Source organism: Nicotiana tabacum, chromosome 8, assembly GCF_000715075.1.
Source record: "Nicotiana tabacum cultivar K326 chromosome 8, ASM71507v2, whole genome shotgun sequence".
Taxonomy (NCBI): domain Eukaryota; kingdom Viridiplantae; phylum Streptophyta; class Magnoliopsida; order Solanales; family Solanaceae; genus Nicotiana; species Nicotiana tabacum.
In genome coordinates, this window is record NC_134087.1 from 132,005,261 (window position 1) to 132,026,491 (window position 21,231).

Below are 21,231 nucleotides of genomic sequence, written 5' to 3' on the forward strand. Positions count from 1 at the left end.
CAATAACAACAAGGAATTGAACAACTAGAATTAAAGAGATGAAAATAAAGGATATGGGAAGAATTCAAGGAAAGAATTCTAAGAACTTCCAAGAACGCAAGTTCTATAGCCTTGACAAGATCAAAGTAACAACGTCTTGATTTATGGAAGAAATCAAACGCCTTTACTTAAAAAGCAAATCAAAACAATAGATTCGGATCTTGACCACTTTACGAGTAACTTGAGACAACAATTAATAACTAGTATTAATCGCCTTCTAAGAATACCACAAAGGAATCAAAGATATCATACTTTGAGAGTTCTTTTGAACCTTTGTTACTTGTGCTTTGAGATTTATCTTTCAACCTTTACTAGTTCTTAGTTCAAGGTAGTAAGATTACTTGAGTTGTCCGTGCGGATCCAGATATTGATACTATAGCACGTGAGTTGTCCGTGCGGATTTAGATATTATATTATAGTACGTGAGTTGTCCGTGCAACACGTGAGTTGTCCGTGCAGTTTATAGCACTTGGGCTGAAGGAGCCCCTCCGGAGTCTGCACAGCCCCAGTGAGCGCAGGTACCTATTGAGTATGATTATTGAGGGCTGAGAGCCGAGTGATTAAGCTGTAGAGATAAGCTGAGTTACTGTTGCCTTGAGAGGCCATATTTGTTTTCAGTTAATTGCTACACTTAGTTGCTATTTGTCCATGTCGTGCGTATTTCTGGAATATTTGATATCTGGTTTATTAGAGTACGCACTGATGAGACTAAAACTGTTAAATCGAAAGTATAACTACTCTTATTTGAAAGTTATTGAGATAACTGTATTTGCATAGCTAATAACTACTTCTCAGTTCCTTATTTATTTCTGTTACTTACTAAGTTGGTATACTCACGTTACCCCATGTTACCTCGTGTACAGATCCAGACACTTCTGGTCACGGTGGTTGCTGATTGAGGAGTCAGACTCAGGAAATTATTGAGGTAGCTGCATGGCGTTCGCTGACCTTAACTCTCCTTTCCTTTCATGTTGTATTGTTCTATATTTTCAGACAGTGTTTTATCAGTCGGTTGTTCTTATCATTTAGATGCTCATGCACTCAGTGACACCGAGTTTTGGGGATGGATTGTATAGTAATTTTGGAGTTATATTCTATTTTTAAAAAGATTTCTTTAATATTAACTACTTCTGCCTTTATTTAAAAGTTCTATTGTATTGAGATGTCGAGTTGAGGCTTGCCTAGTTCCACGATAGGCGCCATCATGATAGGTGAGATTTTGGGTCGTGACAATGTTGGTATGTAGATATAGAGATGTCATATACCTCATATCATTCAGACTTGGTATATTTTACCTGTATTGAGTTTAAATGTTATACTTGGAAGCATGTCTACATTCCGGTATTGTTACTTGCAGATTATGAATTTTTTGAGATATTATTGGCATTTTTTCTGTAATTTTTGTACTGTTAGTTCTGTATGTGGGCTGTATTGTGTGAGCTCATCACTACTTTCACCCTAAAGGTTAAACTTGTTACTTATTGAGTTAGATGTACTCACGCTATACCCTGCAACTCGTGTGCAGATCCAGGTACTTTCGGGCACTGTAGTTACTGATTTTGGAGTTTCATCAGTTCGGAGATCATCGAGGTAGCTGCCTTGGCATCCGTAGACCTTGACTCTCCTTCCTCTATCTCTCAGTTTTACTTATTCAGCAATACTTTTTTAGACAATGTATTATACTATGTTATCGTATAGATGCTTGTGTACTTAGTGACACCCGGGTTTTGGGAAGTTTTGTATTGAGTTGCGGTGTTTTCATATAGTTTTTATGAGACTTTTACTTACTTAAGCTTATTTCCGTATAGTTTAAATTTCAAGATGTTGGTATGTATGAGTTGTCGGCTTGCCTAGTATCATGATAGGTGCCATCACGACGGGTTAGGTTTTGGGTCGTGAGAAGTTGGTATCAGAGCCTAAGTTACATAGGTCTCACGAGTCATGAGTAGGTTTAGTAGAGTCTTGCGGATCGGTACGGAAACATCTGTACTTATCTTCGAGAGGCTGCCAAACCCTTAGAAAAATTCCACATTCTTGTATTCTTGTCGTGCGAATTTCTTGATTCCAGGAAGTAAACTTCTGTCATTCTATTCTCTCACAGATGGTGAGGACACGTGCTACTAGATCAGGCAGACGGCTACCAGTACCACCAGCTAGGGCCATAAGAGACCGAGGCCGCGGTATAGGACGAGGTGCAACTTGTACAGTAGCTAGCGCAACACTTTTAGATCCACCAGTTGCTCCAGCTGAATAGCAGGTTCCAGATGTGATTGAGCTGGTAGGACCAACTCAGGCACCAACTGTGCCTATTGTGATTCCAAGCTTTCAGGAGGCTTTGAACAAACTATTAATTGTTGCACTAGCCTTGCTCAACGGTTTCTGTTCAGGCCGCGCCAGCCACTTCTCAGGCTGGGGGAGTTACTCAGACTCCCGTCGCTCGTACTCCAGAGCAGGTAGTGTATGGACTTCAGACACCGGGGGTACTACCAGCCCAGCCGGTTGTAGTTGCTTAGGCCTAGGTTGGTCCCGTTATGAGTGATGAGAAGCAGAAGAGACTAGAGAGATTTGGGAGGCTTCAGCCTCCATCATTCAGTAGGGCTGAGTCAGAGGATGCTCAGGATTTCTTGGATAGGTGTCAACGGATTCTTCGCACAATGGGTATTCTAGAGACCAGTGGAGTCTCCTTTACTACTTTTCAGCTATCAGGAGCTGCCTTCAGATGGTGGGAGGCCTATGATAGGAGTAAGCCAAACAGTGCCGCACCACTTTCATGGCATGAGTTCTCCATTCTCTTCTTGGATAATTTTGTGCCATAGACCCGCATGGAGGAGTTGCGTAGGCAGTTCAAGTAGCTACACCAGGAGGGCATGTCTGTGACCCAATATGAGATGAGGTTTTCAGAGTTGGCTCGTCACGCAATTTGGTTGGTTCCCACTGAGAAGGAGAGGATTAAGAAGTTCATGGACATAGATCTTGTCCGAAGCATTTATAATCGGGGATGGATCTTCCCCATGGGCTGGATTGGCCCTACCCAGTATTAAGTGATTGATGGCCGATTGATGTATATATTCCAGGATGAATCTTTCCTATGCCGGATTGGCCATATACAATACTGAGTGATTGAGCATTTCGAGAGTGTGAGCACACGAGGCTTTCAGCATGGTGCATCACATACAACATGTGCATTGGCATGTAGAAGTAGAGAAGTTATATTCTTCAACTTATTCAGAATTGATCTATCTTACTGTATTGAGTTAACTGTTGAACTTGAAAGCATGTCTACGTTTCTGCACTGTTATTTCTATACTGAACTACTCAGTTAAGTTTGTCACTACTTTCAGTCTAAGGGTTAGATTTGTTACTTATTGAGTTGGTTGTACTCACGCTGCACCATGCACCTCGTGTGCAGATCCAGGCACTTTCGGTCATGGCGACTGCTGAGTTGTGGAGTTAGGATATTCGGAGATTATCGAGGTAGCTGCATGGCGTTCGTAAACCTTGACTCTCCTTATTTTCATTTATATTTCAGTTCTTATTCCCAAGATGTTGTATTAGACTATATCCCTGTATAGATGCTCATGTACTCGGCGACACTTCGGTTTTGGGAGAGATTTTGTATTGAGTTGCGAATTTTATTCTGCTTTTATAAGGTTTTCCTTAAATATTAACTGCTTCCGTATTTTTCAAAGCTTTTGTTGTGTTGAAATGGTTGAGTAGTTGGCTTGCTTAGTTCTACGATAGGCGCCATCACGACGATTGTGTTTTGGGTCTTGACTTTTAAGAAGAAAAGTTGCAAAACAAATTTTAAAAAATCACTTGTCGGGTGTCATGAGAAGTTAAAAAAAGTTGATTCCTAGATGAGTGTTCTTGAGTTCGAGAAGGAGATCGCAAAGAAAAAGCGTTTTTGTATGGAGAAGAAGCAATTATGTATCGTTGATATGTGGAGTTTCATATTGTCCCAAATATTATTTACTCATAAAAGAGTAGCTTAATTTCAATTAATGTTGAAATAGCAGCTGATTTTTAGCCAACAACCAGAAAGTGATTATTTTTAAAAATGTTTCGATCATTCCGTACTGCTGTTTAAATTTTGTGACAGAAATTTATATGTTATCATCTCTTTTACTGTTTATCTCCAAATTACTAATGAAGTTTTGTAACTTTTTTCACAACAAACAACTCTTTAATTCAAAAGATTTCTCCTTTAAATCACTTTCACTTTCTCTTGCTAAACGAATGATTTATCTCTTCCATAACCTCCCACTTGATTAGTAAATTAGTACAAGAGAATTAACTTACCATACATAATTTGGCAAGTTATAGGTCACCCATTGTATTGTATCACCTCCTATAGGAATAAATGAGCTAAACTCGTGAAACTTCATTATCTTTATCCTTTTTATGATTGGTATAAAGAGTTAATCTACACATGATTTTACCGAGTACCTATTATCTCTCACCTATAGTGGCGGACCCAGGATTTTCATCAAGCGGATTCAATATATGAAGAAGTAATGCATAAAGAAATTAACAAAATAAATTATTATTAATTGAAAAAATTATCTAATATATTATTCCAATTGTACTCTACGAGTTTTCATTTCATGAAACCTATTCATAATTGTTTCATCAGAAACACTATTAAACATTTCTCTTTCTACATAAGGCACCAAACAACCACTCATAAATTCATCATTCATTCGATTTCGCAATTCACTCTTGATCAACTTCATTGCGGAAAAAACTCTTTCAACTGTAGCAGTGGCAACTGACAGGAGCAATGTAAATTTCACTAGGCAAAACACAAATAGATAATTCAAATGCTTCTTTGTCTTAACTAGCTTTTCAGAAAGATCACCAAGTCCTTTTAAATTAGAGAACCTTTCATCAATATCATAGACATCAACGATATAAGTCGCAAGTTGATTCTCAAAAGTAATCATAATATTTTCATCAAAATCATCAGGATATAATTCAGCCATTCTCAATATCTTCTTGATGTCAAAACTAGAAAATGAGCCAACTGGATTCAAGCAAGCGACTCCCATAAGCAAATATGTTGTCTCCTCATTAAAACGCTTCTTGAGTTCATGAAGTTGCCAATCAATAATCTTAATAAATACATTAACACGACAATGATGTGAAATGGTATGCTCTGCAACTTTGCGTCGAGATCTTCCAGAGTTAACATAGAACTCATCAAAATTAGGTATCACTATGTCATGCTTGATACAAAATGGAGACATCAATAAGTGGATCCCATCCTTCATCCCTTAGCCTTTGCAATCGTTTCCTTGCCACATCAATAAGTAGAACAACATTTGCAATATCCTGTTCTTTCTTCTGTAAGGATGCATTAAGCTCATTTGTGATCACCAAAACATCTCTTATTAAGTGTAATGTGAAAGAAACCTCAAATGTTTGACATGTTCTAAGATATCCTGTTGCCTTAGATCTTTCTTCTAAAGACCGTGCATCAACAACGATAGTATCTAGAACATCAATAATAGAGCCAAACATATTAATAAAGTTCTTAAAAGATTTATAGTGCGACCCCCAACGAGTATCAGCAGCTCTAGCTAGATCAAGTTCTTGATTTAAGCCCTTGCCAGTATCAATTTCTCCCATATCTAATGCCTCTTGAAGTTTTTCTGTTTGAGATTGTCGAAGATCATCCATACGCTTAAAAGAACCCCCCCCCACTACATTTAATATGTTAGAAATCAATAACACAAGTTCTCCCACTTCAAGACATTTTTTACAGACTGCAACAAGGGTCAGTTGAAGTTGATGAGCAAAACAATGAATAGAATTAGCTGATCTACTTTCTTTTCAAATCAAAGTTTTAATGCCACTTAGATCCCCTTGCATATTGCTCGCTCCATCATAGCATTGTACACGTACATAAGATAAACTCAAAGAATGTTGAGCAAGGTAATTAACAATTACTTCCTTTAAACATAAAGCACCAGTGCCATGAATATGTACGATCCCAATAAACTGCTCCACCATAGATCTCATTCTATCAATATAACGCAAGACAATAACCATTTGTTCTTTGCGTGAAATGTCACAAGATTCATCCACTAACAATGCAAAATTGTCACCATTTAGATCCTCTATAATAACTTTAATTGTCTCAAGCTTACATGCAGTGACAATATCTTTTTGAATTTTATGAGAAGTCAACTTATCATTTTTTGGAGCCTTTTCCAATACAAGATCACGGATTTTATCACACCTTTTTGCATACCACTTAAGGATTTCAAGAAAGTTACCTTTGTTTAATGATGATTCACTTCACGATGTCCGCGGAATGCTAATCCTTGATTCAAAAGGAGTCTCACCACCTCAATTGAAGCCTTTAAACGATGTCGGTGTTTGAGCTTTGTTTGAGTGGATTTCCTATGAAATGCAGTTTGAATTGACTGTTTTTGTTGCATTAGATCTTCACATTTTTTCTTTGCTTGGTTATGAATACTGCTCAGCCCTCCAATATGCATGTCTAATCTTTTCTTTTTATGCCAACTTTTAAATTCTATACTCGAAAATACATCACCTCCACCTTGATGAATGCTTTCATCTTGAAATAAATGACAACACAAACAATAAGCTGCATCTTCTATCACGCTATACTCCAACCAATCATGATATTGATCAACCCATTTGGGATTAAAACGATGCTTTAAACCGAAAAAATCTCTTTTAGGAAACTTGTGATTTCGAGGTTGGTAAGGACCTCTTTGAAGGTATGCTCTTCTAATTTCATCACGCTCATTTGGATGATAGTCCCTAATAGATATTCTTTCCTTTGGATCATCCTTTAAAGAGTCCAGATCAGCTCCTTGTCTTTGTTTTTTTAGACGAAGGAGGTTGTTCTTCTAATTGGTTCAGATTTTCTTCCCCGGGAGGAGCATTTTGACGGGAAGAACTTGATTGTGGCAACTTGGAAGATGCTGGAGTGAAATATCTCTTCATTGAATTTTGAAACTGGATTACCAAATTAAATTTCTAATTAGAACAATAATTTAATAAGTATATTTAAACTTATGTTTCAACTAGCATCACAAACAAGAATAATCTTAAACTCAATTCAAAATAATGATGGTGATTGGTGCCAATTCCCAAATTACAAGAGAGAAGAAATACCCAAACCCAACTGTAATTACCAATGATTTTAAGAGGTGCATATTTTTCTTATTTGAAGAAATCACAATTCACACACAACCATGCTAATTTTATAATCAGAGATAATTAGATACATTATACAAAAAATAGAGAATAAAGAAAAACCTGATTGGTGACTTTGCGGATGGCGCGAGAGATGGATTCTAGCGAGATGGCAGTGGGCAAACAAAAGCGAGGCTACGGCCGATAGTGGAGACCTTGAGGTTTGAATGTTTTATGGGTGAAAGTTTTTAACCAAGAGACATGGGGTTTTGAGATTCGGAGACTATTTAATATTTAATATATAGTTTTTTTCCTAATGAATAAAGAAATAGATTTATATAGTAAAAAAACAAAAACAAAAGAGAGGCAAAAACGTGTAGCCTAGGTCTACACTTTTCAAATTATAGTTTTATTTGGAAAAGAAACAAAAAAAAATATTTTCTATTTCTAATGAATATAGGAATAGGGGAATTATTTAATGAGCGAAGATGCAGGTTCCACGAAAGCTTTTACTGGAGAAAAAGTAAAAAGTTTATATATAGAGGAGACATTGTTGGCTAGTTCGAACTTGGGATCCTTGGAAAATAATGAACCTCCTGTGCCAGCGAGCTGTGCGCTCTGTTTCTGTCAAAGTGGATTCAAAATCTTACTTATCCGCTTATTTTCTTAAAGAAAAATGAGATATACCTATAATTTTTCGGCAAAGCGGATTTATATGAACCCGTTTGATCTGCTCACCTATCACATATATTGAGTAACTTTCGCATGAAGATTTAGACAAATGATAAAATACTACCTAATTGTTTTTTATCAATTTGAACATCAGATCGTTCTCCTCCCATTCATTATTATTCTCTAATTTAAAAGGAGGACAGCCCTTCAGTTAGATCTTATATTAGAAAGCAACGGAGCATAGTTCTGCCTGCTTAATTCATTGCATCTTTTTTCTGGACCAATTGCATATTAGGAACTCATTCTTCTGCACCAACCGAGTATAAAGAACTGCACTCATTATGCACCAATCGAACAACCGTCCTTTAGTTTGCACCATGCACCTTGACGGGAATTTCAAGTGAATCACTATAGTGATTTCTGCTAGTGATCTTTGTACATTGAACTTGAAATTCTTATCATTGAACCCATTATATATATATTAATGCATAATTTTATAGTTGTTGTCAAAAATTTTAGATTGAACCCGATACCTTAAAACTGCATCGCCCTACATAGCATTTGGGAGCTCATTTTATTCATGTATTTAACCAAGACTCGGACTTCCCTTATTCAGATTTTGGAAGGGGCCATATTAGTGATATGGTTGTTTCCAATAAATTTGTGCAGAAAAATAAAATTAAAATTACAATAAGACTATGAAGAAACATAAATTTCTTGATAAACAATGCAGGTACAATTTTATTTGTTCCCTCTGATTTATTATTCTTAATTCGAGGGCCTTAGCGGCATATTTCTCGAACATAGAATGATATGCACCTCCTTAATGTATTTGATGATCAAGAAGCATGCTATTCCGTTTGGATTCGATTACTAGAAATTTAAGCAAAACATATTTAACATATTTTTATCTCTTAATGAATATTCCTAAAATTTTATGAATTATTTCGGAGATAGACTATTTAATCGCTTTATGCATATTCCGAAAGTGTAGTATCGCTTTATGCATATTCCGAAAGTGTATGAACTACTGAAATCGTCTTTGAAGGACATATATAATCTTATTTATAAGCATTGATTAGGGTTTTTGTGAAGTATCCACCAAGTAACTCTAATAGACTCGTAATATTTCAAGAGTCGCCTTAAATTTCGGATTTATCATGATCTGTTAAAATTTCATAAACACTGGTGTCTGAGCAATATACACAAACGACGAAAAAAGGAGCATTAAAGACACATAAATTATTACTGGCAACATTATGCTATTATTTAGAAGCTTACAACATGTAACTATTAAACAAACTCTCCACGCGACTACATTAAAACACAGACAAACTTCACGAAACGAGTCTAGGAGTCTCAGCACAAATCTTGAATGTGCTATTTAGTAATCTTCTGGAGCCAAGGGTTGATGGTGAGTGTGGATTGGAGCAATTTCAGATTGTATAAGCCCAAACTCATAGATAAGTCCAGCAATGGCTGCACCTATAAATGGGCCCAACCAGTAGATCCAATGGTTCCTCCACCTCCAGCCCACAAGAGCAGGCCCAAATGCCCTTGCAGGATTCATGGATGCCCCTTCAAAAGGCCCACCAACAAAGATATTAGCCCCAACTATGAAAGCAATGGCGAGAGGTGCAATGATGCCCAAACTTCCCCTCTTTGGATCAATGGCAGTTGCATATACTGTGTATACCAGCCCAAATGTCATTACTATTTCCATCACAAGTGCGTTCAAGTTGCCAACTCCTGCTGCTACTCCGAATCCCAGTGGCCTCTGAAACCACAAGAAATTTGCAACAAACTCAATGTGAGACTTGGACAGTCGATTTGACTAAACAGATAAACTCAATATTATATTCATAAACTATCTACATAAAGTATTGTAAGTTACTTGCAATTCAATATGAGAAAAAAATATATTTTAAAATATTGGTCAAAATTTACATAAAACAAAAAGTGACACACCAATTGAGACTGAAGAGTAACTGTATAATGAGTTAGCTAGCTGCTGGTCAAGGATCAAGTAAGAGGATTCCTTCCTCACTTCAATGGAAAACCAGAATATACAAGACTACAGTATTCACTAAAAGCAAGCTGATTGAGCAGGAAAGACGAACAAGGAAAATAAAACTTGTATGGTATGACAGGAAAATATCCTTACACAAATAGCAACATTAACTGTTTACATTTTCCAATCAATAACATAAATTACATACTAATTATACATAGATTATATACTAGTATGTCCGCTTTCTATTTTAACTTTAAGCAGTTAGATGAGCGACTATTCAGGTTAATTACTCAAAGATTCACGTTTGGAGATATGACTCATTCTCTCCGGACCGGTTAATACAAGAACTATAAATAAATGATCAAGATCCACTATGAAATCTAAAAAGATTTTTCATACATAGCATAATCCAAGCGAACCCACATAACATCTTTACTTAACTATGACCGGCCATTGTATTAATTAGCAAATAAACGTATTGCTCGAAACAATAAGGGGTATTGCTCGAAAACAATAAGGGATTAGCTCAAGGAAAACAATAAGGGATTAGCTCAAGGAGTACTAAAAAAAGGTGCTAATGACAGTGGGACTCGTGCAGGTAATAAGAAGCTTTAAAAATGTGTTGGAGGGTGGAAACTATTTTTCAAAAAAATATTTATTAAATACATCCAAAGTGGCTAGATCCATCTTACCAAGCCATCAGTAGCAAGCCTCAACAAGGCAGAGGCTACAACAGCACCAAGGAGCTGAGCAACCCAATAGTAGACAGCACGAAGAACGCTAATCCTGCCACCCACGAGGGCACCAAAAGTGACAGCTGGGTTAATATGTCCGCCCGAGACGTTCATGCTCGACGCTACTGCTGCAAAGAGCGACAGTGCATGTGCCAGTGCGATGGCCGTCAATCTTGATGCTCCTAAAGCTGTGTCGGGATACAACTTATCTGCATATTTCACATTCAGAGTTATAGCTTTTTTGCATGCATGCATGATCGAGCAGAGCAGTAAATGATTTCAAATGCAATTTTACTAGGAGACGAATTAGCATGTTCTTTCTCTAATAATTAAGGTAACCCCCCCCCCCCCCATATATATATATGGCTTGACATAAAGTGTTAGTAAAGTATTTATTATTATAAGTCAATTTTGTGTAAAAAATACTAATCTCTCCGTTCCAAATAAATTACATGAGATCTTTTATTTTTAGTCTGTTCCAAAATAAATGACATATTTTTTAATTTAGAAATAGTTCAACTTTAAACTTTTCATTTCACCCATTTTACCCTTAACGAAAAGGTAACCACACAAAATATCATAAGCCCACAAAGTTTTTATTCCTTAAGCTCTTGAGAGCACAAGTTTCAAAAGTTTACCTTACCGTGTGAAACTAGCTCATATATTTTAAATTGAAACTGAAACGGAGGCGGTATATACAACGGTTAGTGCACAGAACTCAAATATAACGAGATGGGACTGAAAGATGCAGAATTGGTGTAGTTATTTATTTACCAAGAGCAAGAGCAGAGCCTTCCCCAGCAAAGACGAAGATGAAGGTAGAGAGGAACTCGGACAAGGTGGCTCGCATGGAATCAGGGTGCGTGGCCTCATCCACCCTCCCAAAGGCATATCTGCGAGGTGGCTGCATTATCTAAGTAAACCACTTCACCTTAATTTCTTCTTATTTGGACCAACAGCCTTTACAATCACTATCCGTATACTTAATTCTTGTTTACTTGAGAAGAAAAGATAAAGATGAAGAGATCAGAGAAAGACGAGAACTATCGATATTGTCGAGGGGGTTATAGGTGGGTTCCAGATAGATAAAAATGGATTTAAGTGGACACTTGGGAGAACTTGTGCATGAATACTGACACGTACTGCGTACTTGCATGCGTTGTCTATTCGATCCAATCAACACCGTATTCATCTTTACTCTCTTACATCTACTAGTGCGGTTATATCTGGGCTAAGCCCGGGCCCAACAACTATAGGAGCAATAATGTGTAAATATATACCTTGGCTTAATTTTTTTTGACGATTCTTAATGTAACACTATATTGATACTATTCAGAAATTTTCTAAGCGTTTTAAAAGGATGACATAGTTGGCTATATTCATCGATCACCAAATAGAATGAGGCGAACATTTTTAGTTCAGATTGACAGTCCTCTATATTATTTACTTTTCAAAATTTATGCGCTACTTGTACCATGCATTATATTAAATATTGTCTGCTCGTATATTTGTTCAGTTTTCTTGTAATAGACAAATTAGTCAATCTACACCTTTAAAAATTTATCCAAAAAATATTTTTTTCCTGTCTATTATCGTAAATGATCTATTATATGCAGTGCAAAAAATGTTCTCAGCCTTGCGGCCATTATTGTTGTTAAACAAATGGTAGCATCTTTGGTGATTCTTTTAAGAATTCACTTGTTTTTTCTTTTAATTTTTTGAGTAGGATTATGGAGTTAGCGACATGATCTGATAAACGAATTAGAACTAACAAAAGATATTTTTTAATAATTAAGTGTAACCAACTTCCTTTTGTAAATATTTGTTGAACTCGTTTTCATATTAATTTAGATTAAACGTATGTGTTATAGTTTGTTCAATTCTCTTCTACTACTGTTTGCATCTCTAAGTTGTGTTCTATAAATAGACATTAATAAATGAAGATAGCTTTTAAGAGTAAAGACGTTACATTCTCTGTTTGGCAAACTGCAGACCTTTTTCCAAAAAAAAGAAATTAACTTTACACTTGAAATTAAGTAACAACATTAATCTGGTGCAAATATCACATGAAGGTAAACAAATTTCTGAATCTACTCATAGTTGTTACTAACCCAACTGAAATTCCAAATGCAAAAGGTGAAAATCAGTCTTTGTCGGTGATGAATATTGAGCTAAGAGTGAGTCACATGGCGACTCATCTCATTCATTATTAGTCTTAATTATTTCCAACTCTAGTGTAATGTGTGACATATTCAAAACCCGAATTTGGTGTATTCAATTTATTTGAAGTAATTACTTATAGCATATGTTTTTATATTAGTCATGTAATAAAGATATGTTTTATCAACATAGTACGAAGTTGGCATCATATAGTGTCTTCTAGAAAATTCTACGCCCTTGTTTTTCAAGTTTACCATAGTAAAGGCAACTGAATTTATTCTTACTGCGTAACAAATTAAATACGATTGTAGAGATTAAGTAAAAGAAAAAAAAAGACAATTTAAGTTCTACAAAAAGTATTTGAACTAAATCCTGAGGAAAAAGTTATTTTCCTTCAAAATAATTTAATGCAATTCTCAATTTATAAGAGTTTAAACTTTCATGCAATCTAATATAGCCCTAAAAAAAGATGTCTTTTTATATTTAAAATAATTTAATTATAGAATTTCTCTTTTACTCTTAATGAGATGATTTATAATTACAAAAATAGCTTAGAGTTGTTTTAGACCATAAATTTCAAAAGTCTTCATTTCTTTCTGGGGGAAAATAATTTACACCCTTCTAACTCTGCTTTAAAATTCAAATTCCCCCCTCAACATTGAGCAATTGTCATTCTCCCCCTCATTTTCTAATTAATTTTTTAAATACCTATGTTAACCTCTATATAATCAATTTTTATATTTCTTTTAAATTTTTCTTAATATCATTATATCTTTTCTCATTTTTCTAATATCTATGTTTTGAACTTGCCTATATAATAACTACATTGCATTTTTAAAATAAAAAGGTAATCAATCATACGATTTAATGATAGTGAATAATAAAATAATGACCGGAATAAATCAAATTACTCATATGAGCAATTTAATTAATAGTACTTAAATTTCCCAAGCGCAAGATGGAGACTTTGCTAAAAAAAAAGTACCTAAACTAACTTAGTAAAATTTGACAATGAAAGTATTGACCGAAAGAGTATTTACTTTTATATCTAGCTATTCTAAATGACATTCAAGAGAAAAATAATATGTTTAAGCATGTACCGAGTTTATTTGATTCATTTGATAAATTTTTTTATTGCAATCGTCTAATCAATAATCATGTATGCCATTTAGAATTTTTTATTTCCTAAATGAAAAATTATTGTTATACCTTCTTGAATATACTAACCTAGTATGTAGAAGTTAGTTTCATTGTCAAAGTGAGCATATCTCTCCTTTTGAATTTAAATTATAATTTTGGCGACAATTGAAAAATATAATAAAAGTAATGGGTTTTGTTTAGCATCTCAATTTGGTGTATGCACCACTTTATTCTTGTATAGACAGTTAGACAATTAGAAGAACGTAACTATTCAACCATATAATCAATTGGAACTTTCCAAAAGACTTTTTGTTTTTCCTTTTAAAATTATTGAATTCCATAACCACAAATATATACATATGGATGTTTAAATCAAGCTGAGGCCTGAGTGGTATCATGGTGTTTCTGCCGATGTTATACTGGGAACTAACTAATAATGAAATGAACACTGAGGATGAATAGGGCTTCTATACATTATAACTTCAAACTTTGAAACATATATATTTTCCTATTCATATGTTATTTTAGAACATTATAACGAATTTTAATGAAAAATGTACTATTTTTTGTTGCAATTATGAGCGGATACACAAAAGTTGCTTATTTTAACCATTAGGTTCGCAAGTCGTAATGTTCAAATTATCACTATTTTAAAGTTATTATATTAAGTATTTTATTTGTGTAATATTATTCACCCTTTTGTTAATATCATTAATTATATTACTTATATTATATTGGAAGGAAGAGAGCCTATCAACAATCTAAAGATAAAAAAGGGCGGGTCACAGTAAAACTTCTGTGGGGCCACAGTAATTTCTCCAAACTGAAACTTCAATGAGTAGATACCTCATTCTTGTGGGGCCACAGTAATGAGATAATTTGGCAGGCAAAGTGGCACGTTAATTAGATATCAAAGATGGGCAAATTGGTCTTCACAACTAAAAATAAAAAAGGGCTACAATAGTAATACACAGTGGTCCAATCAAAATAAACACAAAAGAAGGTAAAAATTCAATTTTATCACTGTTGGATAGCACACAGCACGACCCGAAGCTCCTTAACTGATCCCTTATATATAAGTAGAATATACGCTAAAATCCAAACGCCTTAATTGACCTAATTAACTTCGACACCAAGTCTACTCTGCTTGAATGCAATTCAATGAGGAAATAATCAAAATCGTCCCTAATGTATGGACGTCGGATCCATTTGGTCCCTGATGTGCAACACCTAATGGAAAAGGTCCTTAATGTATATTAAAAGCTAATTAGTTTGGTCTTTAGCCCTAAAAAGTGACGGCACCCTCTAAAAATCCGTCAAAATGAACAGAACACACGTGAGAAATAAAAGTACAAACAAAAAACTCTGTCTTCTTCCATCATCACCAAATGTGAACCCATCTCTTTTCCAACAAAACCCTGTTCATCTCTCTTACGAATTGAGTAAAATCAGTCGAGACAGGCAAGGTTTCTCCATTTTTGAACAATATTAATCAAAAGAAATGATGTCCGATCAAACCCATGTTATGGTAAGAATTTACAATAGGTTATTTTGCTTTTTGCCGAGACAAGTAAAGTTTTTCCAACTTATTTTTTATTCAGAATATGATGGGTTGTTACTATTATTTTTTTAATCCTCTTATAAAATTCCACTCTTTCAATTTTTTCTACCGTTTGTGTTATCTCGTTGTTATAACATAGTGAATTCAGGAATATTTTGAAGTTGGTGTTGCTTAAAAATAGACATACTTCATTTTGTAACATCTAGAATGTGGTCCTGACCTGTTAAAAATATATTCTTTTATCTGTAGATCCTGTGTCCGAGGAGACATTTTTCAGTATTAAAGTTTATCATAAAGGATCGATGAAACATCAACCAACCAAACAATATGTTGGTGGAATCGTTGACTACTTTGACTATGTCAAAATGAAGGATCTCAATTTTGCTGGTCTGAAGAAGATGGTCGAAATATGTGGTTATCTTACTGACTCGATAACATTTTGGCATAAATGCGGAAAGTTCAGTAACAGATGGAGATTAGTCTCCACCGAAGTTAAAGCTCACACAATAGAAAAATTCATCCCCAAAGATAGAGTAGTGGAGTTATTTTTTGAACATTTGGACTCTTATATTGGAATAGATCTAGTTGAGCTTGATTGCCGAACTAGTTGCATTCCAAATGATGAAGATGTTACTGGACTTGTTGACAAAGAGCTCGAAAGGGAGAACTTATATGGCAAGGATGACTTTGTGGATTTTGAAAATGAATTTTCGGATGAAGATGTAGTGGTTGATAAACCTGAACAATTTAAACATTGCTTTGAGGATGGTAGAGAGCTTGTTAGTGTTGAAGTACAGAGGAAGATGTCAAATGAAGACGGAGATTCTGATTGTGTAAACTCTGAAGACAGCAAGAGTTTGGATCGTGATTCTGACAACGAGAGCTTTGATTTTCCAAAGCACAATCCAATGACTGATGGAAAAAAATCTAGTGTTAGCTTTGGAATATACCTTTCAAAGTAAGAAGGAGTTCAAAAATGTTGTAACAACTTATGAGGTAAATGAAGGGTGGTATATCAGGTGGAAAAAGAATGATAATACACGGATTAGGGCAGTGTGCATACACGGCGATTGCGAATGGAAAATAATGGCGTAAAAAATGCACATGGACAAGGCATTTCAAATAAAGACTTATAGGTCCTCACATAGTTGTAAAAATTGGCACCACCATAATTAGACAATAACTTCTTCATTTATTGCAAGGACATATCTTGATAGAATTAAAAACAATAGGGGATGAAAGTTGTCTGAATTTAGAGATACAGTCAGCGTCGAGCTTAAAGCGCAAGTGACTTCAACTCAAGCTAGAATGGCTATGAAAAAGACAGCTGCATTACTGGATGGAAATATAAAAGATCAATTTGCCATTCTTTGGGATTATGTTAATGAGATTGATAGGACTAACCCAGTAACTTTAATTTATATGAAGTTTAATAACAATGAGATGCCTAATAAGCCATATAGATTTCAAAGGATCTATTTGTGTTTTGCTGCTTGTAAAGAGGCATTTAGGGCTGGATGTCGCAAAATAGTAGGTGTGGATGGGTGTTGGTTGAAGGGCCCAATGTATGGAAATAAATTATTAACAACAGTGGGTCTTGATGCTAACAACAACATATTTCCAATAACATATGCTGTTGTTGAAAGCGAAACTACGGAGACATGGGCATGATTTTTAAATCACTTGGTTGGTGACTTAGAGATTGATGATCAAGAAAGTTGGACCTTTATGTCCGACAAATAAAAGGGTCTTATTGAAGCATTTAATGAGGTTTTGCCATATGTTGGCCATAGATTTTGTGTGAGACACCTCCATAACAACTTTAAGAGGGCTGGATTTATTGGAGAATCCCTCAAGCATACACTTTGGGTTGCTGCCAAGGCTACAACTGTGAAGTTCTCTGATATTTGCATGGAGAAGATGTATGAATTAGATGCCGAAGCTGCTATGTGGCTGAATGAAAAGGCACCTAGTGAATGGACCAAATCACATTTCTCTTCATGTGCTAAATGTGATGTTTTATTGAATAATATGTGTGAAAATTTTAACAGTATGATTCTTGATACTCGAGACAAGCCAATTATTACGTTGTTGGAGAAATTAAGGTATCTTCTTATGGCAAGATTCCAAGCTAATCGAGATAAAGCAGAAAGATGGAACTTGGGTGATATTTGCCCTCGGATCAAGAGCTTACTGCATAAGAATGAGTCTGCGGCAGCTGCATGTATTCCAAGAAAATTGAATATGTGGAACTATGAAATTCTTGGATCATCCATTGCCGACAATTGAGCTGTTGACCTCCAAAATAGAAAATGTAGTTGTAGGAAATGGACAATAACAAGAATTCCTTGCAAACATGCAATATCGGCTATCTGGGCTAAACATGATAATGTTATTGACTACGTTGATGATTGCTATAAAGTTGACACATACAAAAAAATTTATGAAAATGCTATCTTTCTGATCAATGGGTCGCAATTGTGGGCTAAATCGAATAAAGTCCCTCCTTTACCTCCGAGACTTGTAAGACAAAACAAGAGGAGAAGAAATCAAAAATTGAGGAGAAGAGAGTCTGATGAAGCAGGATCAAGTAGAACAAGAATGAAGAAAAAGTAAACATCTGTCAATTGTAGCTTATGTCACAAACCTGGCCATAATAAGAGAACATGTAAATTAAACTATGTGGAGTCAGAAGTAGGTGTACATGACTCAGCTTTTTGGATGCCTCCTACATCAACAATTTTCGAGAAGTTGCCGGTAAAATCTTTGGCGTAATATATGAATTGACTCTCCATTAAGGATTTATAATACAATATTATTTTTTATCTTGCTTGCAGGTTAGAAGAGCAAATCCTGGACCAACTCAAGATACTGGACTGAATCACGATTCTTGGAATATTTAACATGATCTGCTGTTATTTTTTGTTAAATGGGACAAGGTGCTACTGCTTTTTGCTATGATGAAACCTGAAGATGTTGTTTTTTTGTTGAATGAATCTACTATCTTAGAAGAGTAGTTTTAGTTAATTGTTTAAGCCATGTCAACTATTATGGTGCAGCTATCTTTTCTGGTGTTTCTTAAACCAGAGAAAGACTTTATTTTCTTTGTCCCATAGTTATGTAAATTTATTCTTGATTTTTAGCTCCTCATACAAAAATCTACATCTCATGAATTTATTACTAAGTTATATGCTACTATCGTATGCACCTGGTTCATCTAATTAAGAGACAAAAATCTGTAATGGGATATCACTAATAGCTAGTAAACTTTATGATGTACCTCCAAAATACAGTAGCATATTCATGACAAAAAGCACAATCAAATAAGACTTTTAATTGGTAAGAGAGATGAATAGGGTTTTGTTGGAAAAGAGATGGATTCACATTTGGAGATGATGGAAGAAGGCAAGGTTTTTATTTGTACTTTTGTTTCTCACGTGGTTCTGTTCATTTTAACGGATTTGTAGTGGGCACCGTCACTTTTTAAGGCTAAAGACCAAACTTATTAGCTTTTGGTATACATTAAGGACCTTTTCCATTAGGTGTTATACATCAGGGACCAAATGGATCCAACGTCCATACATTAGGGACTGTTTTGATCATTTCCTGCAATTCAATCATCTCTCTTTTATTTTATTTTTAACCTCCTCTTCCAGTCCGCATCCACGCTAGTACGCGAACTCGAGAAAATATCATCTAGAATTTAACATACTGAGAATACTAACAAATTTAAACTACTAAATCACTTAGGATATATTAACTAATTATAACATGCGCAGATTGATATCCTATAGTAGTATGACCTGTCCAATAGATAAATTACAAGAGTATTGTTTACCCTTAAAATGATTAACAATTAAATTTATATGCAATTTGAAGGATATGTGATTTAATTTAACACGAATAATTTGAGAACAATAAATAATTGAATTAAAGGAAAACAAAACGATCAAACCAAATGCGATGGATGATTAAGTCTAGCTTTATGATAGATATTGGAAGTAGAGGCGGATGTAGTGTTTTGTCCGCATGTTCAACTGAATCCATAACTTTCGACGCGAAGTAAAAATTTGTATGTAAAAATTCATTAAAATCACAAAATAGTAGATATGAACCCATAACTTTAAAAATATAATGGGTTCAATGCTAAAAACCTTAATAGTTGAACCCATAGAATTTAAATTCTGAATCCATCTCTGACTAGAAGTTGGTTCCGATCCGGCCATCGGAATGGGCTCGGTTGCAACTCAATAAACAAGCAACTGAAGAACACTTTGAACAGTACCTAGAGAACAAAAATTAACTTTATTGCCTTGGTATGAACGTCAACAGTGGTCCTTAAAATAAAAAGTTACCCTCTTTATATAGTAGGGTGTCACGACCCGGATTACCCACCCTAGGGAGTCGTGATGGCGCCTACTCGTAGAAGCTAGGCAAGCCGCGAAATATAGAAATTCTAAGTTTTCATTTTAATCCTTTTTAACAACTTGAATTAACAGGAAATTAACACTTTAAAAATTAACGATAAACAAAATGAGCGGAAGATTTAAACAACTAAAAAAATAACCAAGCCAGTGCTACAATGCCAATATACTCCTCTATCCGGAACCGGTGTCACAATCAATACATATGCCAAAATCAGTACGAAAATGCCAACATGCATCTCTACCTAGAAACAGGTGTCACAATATCCACAGACTTCTATGAATACTATATACAAATGTATGAACAAGGAAATACAGTCTGTCTCGGAAACAAGTGGAAACAGAACATATAAATAGATAGAAGAGAATGACGGGCCTGCGGACGCCTGCAGGACTACCTCAGGATCTCTGAGTGGACTGAAGGTTGGCTCCCCAAGTGCTACTGTCCAAATGCTGCTCTGGTATCTGCACATAGTGCATAGTGTAGCATCAGCACAACTGACCCCATGTGCTGGTAAGTGTTTTGCCTAACCCCGACGAGGTAGTGACGAGGCTAGGACCAGACTCCAGATAAACTTGTACAGTTATAAATATATAGCAAAAAAATAAACAGGAATAAAAAATGTAAGTGGGAGGGGGTACATGCTACGAGGAACATATCAAATCCAACAGAAGCTAAAGAGTGATAAGAGAGAACTGTTCAAGTTCTACAACAAACAATAATAACACTGTTGCGGCACGCAACCCGATCTCTTATCATTTAACACTGTTGTGGCGTGCAACCCGATCTATTTATATTACTGTTGCAACGTGCAACCCGATCCAATATATATTAATGTTGCGACGTACAACCCGATCCAATATATATAAATGTTGTAGCGTGCAACCCGATCCAATATATTTATATACCTTAAACTCAACCATACCACGAGTCCCGGTAAGGGATCAACAATAAACTACACTATCCTGACAAGGGAATTCAACAGTAAAAGTATATACGTCCCGAAAAGGAAAAATCAGCTATAACCAATCTTAATTCAATCCCTACTCATCTCAGCTAACACCAATACCCAATCATAATTACTTTCCAAAAAAAAAAACTAAATCCTTGCTCAATATCGAGAATCACCAATTAAAGCATCCGTAGTATCATTTAAGAACACAACAAATATCAATTTAAGACTCACTGCTCGACACCAATGTATAGATACTCGTCACCATGCCTATATGTCGTACTCAACAAGAAGCAAATAGCAAATAGGACATAACTCCTAATCCTTCAAGCTAAGGTTATACCGAACACTTACCTCGAACTTC

The 21,231-nt window shown here is 35.3% G+C and overlaps 2 protein-coding genes and 1 pseudogene across 2 annotated transcripts; 1 reads left to right on the forward strand and 2 right to left on the reverse strand.

Moving 5' to 3' along the window:
* Window positions 1–4,610: 4,610 nt before the first annotated feature.
* LOC107762717 (uncharacterized) lies at window positions 4,611–6,542 on the reverse strand (annotated as a pseudogene).
* Window positions 6,543–9,104: 2,562 nt separating this feature from the next.
* LOC107762716 (putative aquaporin TIP3-2) lies at window positions 9,105–11,700 on the reverse strand. The gene is made up of 3 exons (XM_016581097.2): window positions 11,404–11,700; window positions 10,588–10,838; window positions 9,105–9,658 (listed from the first exon to the last, which is right to left on the reverse strand). The coding sequence occupies exons 1-3, from the start codon at window positions 11,537–11,539 to the stop codon at window positions 9,266–9,268; spliced, it is 780 nt and encodes a 259-aa protein (XP_016436583.1). The 5' UTR covers window positions 11,540–11,700; the 3' UTR covers window positions 9,105–9,265.
* Window positions 11,701–16,798: 5,098 nt separating this feature from the next.
* Window positions 16,799–17,779, forward strand: LOC142163320 (uncharacterized). The gene is made up of 2 exons (XM_075220593.1): window positions 16,799–17,155; window positions 17,237–17,779. The coding sequence occupies exons 1-2, from the start codon at window positions 16,799–16,801 to the stop codon at window positions 17,777–17,779; spliced, it is 900 nt and encodes a 299-aa protein (XP_075076694.1).
* The last annotated feature ends 3,452 nt before the right edge of the window (window positions 17,780–21,231 follow it).

Bases quoted from the DNA above. Each gene is read 5' to 3' on its own strand.
- LOC142163320 (XM_075220593.1), top strand. From the start codon at position 16,799: ATGGCTATGAAAAAGACAGCTGCATTACTGGATGGAAATATAAAAGAT. The intron at 17,156-17,236 runs GCATGATTTTTA...GACAAATAAAAG, and splicing joins GCGAAACTACGGAGACATGG to GGTCTTATTGAAGCATTTAA.
- LOC107762716 (XM_016581097.2), bottom strand. From the start codon at position 11,539: ATGCAGCCACCTCGCAGATATGCCTTTGGGAGGGTGGATGAGGCCACG. The intron at 10,839-11,403 runs GTAAATAAATAA...TGAAATATGCAG, and splicing joins AGGCTCTGCTCTTGCTCTTG to ATAAGTTGTATCCCGACACA. The intron at 9,659-10,587 runs GTAAGATGGATC...TTGTGGTTTCAG, and splicing joins GGCTTGCTACTGATGGCTTG to AGGCCACTGGGATTCGGAGT.